The sequence below is a fragment of the Cinclus cinclus genome, chromosome 5, assembly GCF_963662255.1.
Source record: "Cinclus cinclus chromosome 5, bCinCin1.1, whole genome shotgun sequence".
Taxonomy (NCBI): domain Eukaryota; kingdom Metazoa; phylum Chordata; class Aves; order Passeriformes; family Cinclidae; genus Cinclus; species Cinclus cinclus.
In genome coordinates, this window is record NC_085050.1 from 31,425,748 (window position 1) to 31,433,472 (window position 7,725).

The 7,725-nt window shown below is 35.9% G+C and overlaps 1 protein-coding gene across 1 annotated transcript; it reads right to left on the reverse strand.

Moving 5' to 3' along the window:
* Positions 1-222: 222 nt before the first annotated feature.
* Positions 223-6,707, reverse strand: TLR3 (toll like receptor 3). The gene is made up of 4 exons (XM_062493551.1): positions 6,264-6,707; positions 4,827-5,018; positions 1,389-3,214; positions 223-611 (listed from the first exon to the last, which is right to left on the reverse strand). Exons 1-4 carry the CDS (start codon positions 6,705-6,707, stop codon positions 383-385), a joined length of 2,691 nt encoding a protein of 896 aa, XP_062349535.1. The 3' UTR covers positions 223-382.
* Positions 6,708-7,725: the final 1,018 nt, after the last annotated feature.

Consider the following 7,725-nt stretch of genomic DNA (forward strand, 5'->3'; position numbering starts at 1 on the left):
AGCTTTCCAGTTTGAGGCACTGAATCCCCCATATTTCAAAAGCAAGTAGTAGTGTCCACTCTACCTTCTACAAATAATTGCTTGTTTCATCATTAATGCATTTTCTTTTGTATATCCCCTTAGAGAGTCTATGTCTTTTCTACCATGCATCATTTCCTAGAACATCAGTGATTCCCACTGCTCTTCAGAATTTCTACATTTTTAATACACTGATTGAAATTACTATCCACCATGATCCCTTTCAACATCACTTCAGTGCAACTGAATTAAAATATCCACAAAAACGTGAATATAAACAAAAAAATATAAATTATAGTGACTCTTACATCTATTTACAGGATGGCCAAAAGTGACCCCATAATTCAAATCATTAGTTCAAAAATCAGTGCACTTTACTTTTAGATTTAAGTGCCATCACTAATTGCTGGTGAAATGCACTGACTCGTTCTCTCTGGGCTGGCCAGTTCAAGATGCAGCGAGACCTGAACATTCCTCTTCTCAGTTGAAGTGCATGATACAACTTGTAATCTTGGATATCATCAAGAAAGATCAGTATGATGGAGTCCCGACTTTGTTCAACAGCTTGCTGAAGAGCTTGATACACCTTGAAACTGAAGCAAAAAAAAAGACAAAAATCGATATTTTCTTTTATGTGAAAGAAAAAGAAATGAAAAACACTTCTTGACTGGGAACTGTCTTGGCATGTCTAGTTTGTGATATACCATGGTTATTATTCTTCTTAAATTAGTTGCCTCTACCTAAAAGAAAAAAAAAATTCTGCTCTACAAATATAACCTTAGTCTACTGTCTTGATATAGCCTTGTTTAGCAAAATCCCTTTCTTTACAAGACCACTATATAAGAATGGTGAAAAGACTAATTTAAAGGCAAATAAAAATAATCTTATGATGCTAGTGGTCTTACTCATTGTTGCTTTTCTTCAAATGTGTAATTTTAAGGAAAGAAATCTGCAAAGGTGGCAGCCTGACTTCTGGAAAAAAAACCCCAACCCAAAAAAACACCCCCCCCCCCCCCCCCCCAAGAAAAACAAAACAAAACAAAACAAAACCGGAATAAAAAAATACCAACAATCTAAGCAAACCACAAAAAAACCCCAAAACCCTTGATGCAAACAAAAAACCCAAACAATTCAAACAAACTATAAAAAACACCCAAGAAAATGCCTAAAATGTTGACTTACATATTCAAATGTATGCTACAAAAATTAACTTCATTAACTTGGGAATTATTTTGAAGTAACAATATATTAGGTAGATTTTGTGTGGTTATTTTTCATTCAATTCTATTTTTATTTAATTACAATTTAAACATGATCTTGCTAAAACATCCGTTTTCCCCCTTACAGATAAAATTTTATATCCTACTCACTTTTTACACCAGGGATCCTGTAAGAGGTGTTCAGTCACAACAAAAATAGTCTTCCTGCTCCTTTTTATGCTGTCAATTGTGGCTTCAAATTCAGATACACCTGCTTCAAAATCCCGTTCTTCTAAACAAAACTTAATTTCAAAGTGGTTATTTTTTTCCAGAGGCATGAAATTTTTGGACACCCAATTCTTGTCCTCTTTTGCATGAATAATGTAGGCGTCATAATCATACTGTTCCTGTTGTCTCTCAAATTCTTTAAAACCAAGCATTCGGTTGACTAAAATATTCCAGTAGAAAGCTATTCTCCACCCTTCAAAATGGATGGCAAGGACAATAAAAATTAGTAGCATCACAGTAGTGGTAGAGATCACAAAAAGAAGCTTAAATGGAGCACTGTCTTTGCAGGCTGAACTATCAAAATACAAAACTGGACTACCATGATATTTAGGTGGGGTGTTGCAAATGTACTGGGACCTCAATCCAGGTATATCTACATGGGTCTTATTAAGCCAATCAGCAAACCAAGCAATGCTTTCACAGGTACAATCAAAGGGATTGGAATCCATCTCTAGTTTTCTCAAGCTCCTGAAAGGTGGGCCAAATACTTTTTCTTCAACTGAGGTTATCAGATTTTTCTGAAGATTCAATGAACTCAGAGAGGCTTGGTCATCAAACAGAGTTGCTGGAAGCAAATTCAAATTATTCGATCCTAAATCCAAGTGTTTTAATTGAAACAGACCCTTGAAAACCTGAATTGGAATTTCATCAAGCCCATTGGATTTTAAATTAAGAATCTGTAAATTGGGAAGGCCTTTTAAAAAAAGAACAGGGCCACCTGGATTTGCATGTTTCCAAAGCCGGGCTAAATTATTGTGCTGCAAATCCAGAATGTCAAGTTTGTCAAGTCCATCAAACAAGTCTTCTTTTATGTTTGCTATGTTGTTATTGCTGATGTCCAGGACAGTCAGGTTGCGTAGAGGATGAAAAGGTGAAGGAGAAAGTGCCAGATTACTGCAGCCTACCTTCCTCATCATCAGTTTTCTAAGGTTTGGGACAAAAATGAATGATTCACTTTGCAAAGTCAAGTTTTTATTATAGGAAAGATAAATATCTTGTATATTATTGAGACCTCTAAACTCATGACCCGTAAGCTGTTGACTAATTTCATTGAGACCAAGGTTAAGTATTCTCAGGTGTCCCAGGGAAGAAAATGCCCCACTTTCTATTGTAGAGATTCTTGTTTTTGTGAGGTTGAGAACCTGTAAGCTAGAATTAGCAAGCGATGAAAATGTTTTATTAGTTATTCTTTGTAAGTTTATGTTGCAGTTGCAGAGACTCAGATGTTTCAGGTTGTTCAGACCTGTGAACATATTAGCAGTAATTCCTGGAAAATTGTTATTATCCATTATAAGGTACTCTAGGTGGTATAGCCAATGAAAAGAAAAATCTTCAATTTTCCCAGTAATTGAGTTTATGAGATTCAAATGTTTAAGGTTGGATAATCCATAAAATAAACGTGAAGATATGCGAATATTGTTAAAATTCAGGTTTAAGTATTGTAAACTTGAAAGCCATTGAAATGAGTCATTTTCTATGGCAGAGAGAGAATTTTGGGAAAGGTTTAAAATTGTAAGATTTGTTCCTTGCAGTCCCTGGAAAGTTGAGTTGCCAATGTAGGAAAGTTTCACATGGTTCAGTGAGAGGTTTCTAATCGCTGTGTTTGATAATTCCTTGCAAAGTTTCTTTGTGTGATTTTCACCAAGTTCAACATTGTTCAGTACGAGGCCAAACAGACTTCCAATTGTGTGGAAACACCCCGTATGAAACTGGAAGGACAAGAAAAAAAAAGTCTCGATCTGAACATGGGGATTATGTAAGAAAGTTGACCAATAAAACAAAAGTTTGGAAAGGTTTTGAAATGAAGTTTTCAAGCAGAATAGAACTCATACAAATTGGTTCACAGCCACATTCAGACAAACACTTTTTGGAGATTACACTTCTTGTGACAATAGTTCTATCATTTATAACATGATTATCATGAACCTGAGTAGTAGTATTTTAGAAGAAGATAGAAAGCGGCTTAGTGAGGTACAAGTTTGTATACAATGACCAACACTCCTTGTCCAGAAGCATCTCATTTTTTTTTTTATATCTTTCTTCAGATTTCTCTTATTGGTATCTGCTAGATATACTAATTTACTAGTTATTATGTCTGCAGACAGAAATGAAGAAACTCAGTTTCTCTGTGCAAGCAGAAACTACTATGACACCTAATACTATACATTTGCTTCCACAATATGGAACACAAGCTTTTATCATAGAGCTGGTCCCTCATCTTGATTAAGATACCAATTGAGGGATTAACTACTCCATTTGTCAGAATGATTCAAATGCATAAGGCTACTTTTTAGATAGCAGTACTGTAAAACCAGAGCAGCTGGAAGCGGCACAAAGCAGCAGTGCCCAAGAAAGGAGTAATGCCATTTACTCACTCACTCACACCCTGTACCCTTGTGCCAGAATAGCCCTACGTGCAGTCACACAGTACACCATGTAGGGACTACAAGTTAACCAAGCCAAGTTTTCCCAGTGATCCACCACATGGTCTCATAAAAGATGGTATCAGAAAGAGAGAGGGATGAAGCATCCAAGCAGAAGAGGATGATGGGATTCACTCTTAGCGCTGATATAAATTTATACCACCTTAACATATTCTTGTAGGTTCAATGTACATGTATTTTAGAGATCAATCTACTGGGAAACAAAGCAAAAGAAGCAAACAAAAACTAAACAAACCAAGGAAATTCAATGGATATTCATTATCTGTATGCTGAGGGTCAACCAGTTCAGAATTGCCTCACTTACCATCACTCTTCAGAGAATTGTAACTCTGAGAAGCAGGTCAGAGAGCACAGTGAGGTAGATGGAAGACACAGCACTCATTTGGGGTTTTTTTAGAGGAGTGAGTATACATTTCTGGAATGATTATTTCTCTGGGGTTCCCATAGCCACAAGTGAACACTCTCTTTGATTAACTGGGAAGTGAAACCTAGATTGTGTAACCAGACTTGCATAGTACCACACTCTTTACCCACTTAGAAAGTGTGCTAGCCCTTTACCTTCAGCACATGCAAAAAAAGTTCTGCACAGAAAATACCTGGTAAGGATTCTTAGAGCATCTTGATTAGGTCTTGCTTGAGACATCCGATCTACATGGAACCAGCCCATATGAAACCAGCCTGTGCTGATTTCAGTGGCAAAATAAGAATTCTGTGAATTACTGCTGGAGGTCAGGAGTAATGGTATATAAAATAGAATGGGTTTTGGACTTCAGTGGGTCAAAATTGTATTGTAAGTGCCATACAACCATAAAGGGTAAATCAGGATAGTTCCATTTTATACTCATACCTGTTAAATTTCTGTTGAAATGTTTCCTACCTCTTTTAGTGGATTTGATGACAAATCAAGACTATTCAATGAGGTGTTGCTAAGAAAACTGAAATCTTCTTTTTTCAACTCCGTAATTTGGTTGCTACCCAACATGAGCTCATGGAGTTTCTCCAACTGTTGCTCCAATCCTAAATTGGCTGACTTCAAAGAATTATGAGATAGGTCCAAAATATTCAAGTTCTGGAGAGAAGATGCAAGAAAAAGAAAAGTATATATTTATTTCATGTCATAGACAAAAAAAAAAATAGAAATATTTCATTGGAGTATAATTGGTTAGAAATCAGTTGTAAAACTACACTTAAAATAAATTTGTAATAGAGAAATGGCAGCTTTAAAGCTCCTGCTGGAAGAAGTATTCTGTATCTTTCACACCAGTAACTTTCATGGTTTAATAATACCATTAATTAACCTGCTAAAGTATCTACTGCAAACCAAAGTAGATTTAGTTAAAGTTCCTTAATTAACTGAAGGCCCTCCTGGCTCAGGAAAAGTGATAAATGAAAAAGCCTACAGCTAGCTGCAGTTGCAACTATTGCAGTATTAAATATCTTTTCAGCATGGTGCAGCCCTGTAAATGGAAAAAGCAAGGTGAATTTCCCAGCATAGAAGCTAGCTGAACTCACTTGTATTTAGTTGTGTCAGCAGTCCTACAATGCAAGCAAGTACACTTTATGTAACTGAACTGGAATACTGAGTTTAACAGAAAAGTTCAGATCTATTCAAAACCATTAGAATACTCATTAGAACACTGAGTGACAATTAGCACCTACACATTGTCTTTACTCTACTTTACTCTTTTTGTCCTTAGGCTCTTTCTTTTGCATCATTCCTACCTGGTGCAAAGACAGTGAAATAATCCTTTCCTGCTTTCTGTGGTGGTCCCCCAATCTCTGCTACCACATGTAAACTACCAAAGAAAGCAAAGGTATAATAAAAGCACTTTTACACTTTCTCAATTCTTAAAGTCCTGAGAGACACTACATTCATCCTGAGCACTGGCCTTCCTGGCTTGAATACTTAAAACTCAACCTTGAGAATTTAGGCTACCAGATAAAATTCTAAAATTTAGGCTACCAGGCAGCTCAGATTCCACACCATCCACTTTGCTGCTATTCTCATCATCTGCTTATGCTATTCACTCAGCACATATCCTGCATGGAGAGGTGCTTAAAGGGATGCAACACAGAAAAAGGAATGGAGACCATTGACTCACAAAGATGACTGAGACTCCAATATGCCATAACAGTAGGAGCCACATGGCCTCTTCTTCAGCAAAAATCAACATATAATCAGAAAGATTTCAGAAAGATTATATGTTGGGTATTTTGAGATACCAAGGCAGCGGTTCTGTATGCACACTGGAAAACACACTAAATTCCCCATTTATACTTTATTTACGTGAGAAGGTGCATTTCTGACTCTTACCTTCAGGGTTTTGAAAGGATCATTTTTTATATTTAGCCTGTTGTATCCTAGACTGAGCTCGGTCAGGTTGGTGCAGGAAGCAAAGACTCTGTCAGGGAGCTTATACAATTCATTATGTTCTAACTTTAGAATCTGCAACAGGGGCACATTTTGGCACAGTTCTGGTTGCAGTTTAGAGATGCTGTTGTAGCCTGCATTCAAGTAAACCAGCTGGCTGTACTTGGTGAGATTTGCAGGGCCTAGCTGTCTTAGCTGATTATGAGAAATGTCCAAGCTCGTTATATTGTTTGGAAGATCAGAGGGAATTTGAGTCAGCTTTAGGTGACTACAGTCAGCGATTTCATTTTGGACATGACATTGCTTTCCAGCTGATGCACACGGCCAGAAGACAAACATCAGTCTGATGTGTAAGCTGCTCCACCAAAGAATAGCGTTTCGCATCATTCTATCTGCAAAGGTAAAATGAACACTGCAAATTACAATCATTTTGACATGACTTGAATCTTCAACTAAAGGCTAAGCAAGCAAGGCTTAAAAATATATGATTTCATAGTGAGCAAACAGTTGGTGTTTTTAATCCCTGAAATTTTTTCTGCATTCATTTCTTCAGATGAGTTATGTCCAATCATCTCTCTAAATAAAGACTTTTATTTAAAAGCAATAATATTGTCTTACTTAAAAATAGGTATGTTCAAATGGAAAGCTATATTCAAAAACTGAAGAAAATTTCCCATCACTTTCTCTTTTCTGCTTAATTTTGCATTGCTTTAACAGTAATAAAATACAATAAATATAACAAATTGTAATAAGCATCTCAGTGTTAATAACTGATCTATGAACTTAATTACATGTAAAATATATATAGGTATATGCAGTAAAAATACATATTATACTACTTCTTTCTTTTACTCTTCTCGACAGTTTTTATTTTAAAAGCCAAACACACAAAATTCTGTCACTCCATCTTATAGAGAAAGAAGGAACACCAGGCTATAGAAACACATATGAGAAAGTAAGAATACTCAAAATAATCCAGTGCCAACCTAATCAGAGAAAGAAATGGAGAAGAACCAAGGTGTAGAGGAGACATTGCCCAAGATTCAATATATTTATCCAAATACTTTCAGGAAAATGTACTCATTTAAGAATTTATATATACTCCACCCCATATCTTTTGGTCATTTATATTGGGATATCAACACTGAAACTCTAATTTTCAATGGCTCTACCTGTTTTGTCATTACATTTCTAGTGAATCTTAGGCTTTTTCATATTTTGCTCATTTTCCATTTGGTATCCATTAGATCTAAATTCATGGTGATCTTGTAATGAAACTTTACTGCACAAGGAAGAAAATTAATTCCATATAAATTCTGACCAGAACAGAACTGTAAGAGTTCAGAAGGGTTTGACTAGCCTTCTGAGTTATAGAGGTTGTCTAATTAAATGGCATTTCTTCTAA

Coding starts and splice junctions, on each gene's coding strand:
- TLR3 (XM_062493551.1), bottom strand. CDS start 6,707: ATGATGCGAAACGCTATTCTTTGGTGGAGCAGCTTACACATCAGACTG. Junction 3,215..4,826: donor CATCAAATCCACTAAAAGAG/GTAGGAAACATT, acceptor TTGTCCTTCCAG/TTTCATACGGGGTGTTTCCA. Junction 612..1,388: donor CAGGATCCCTGGTGTAAAAA/GTGAGTAGGATA, acceptor TTTTTGCTTCAG/TTTCAAGGTGTATCAAGCTC.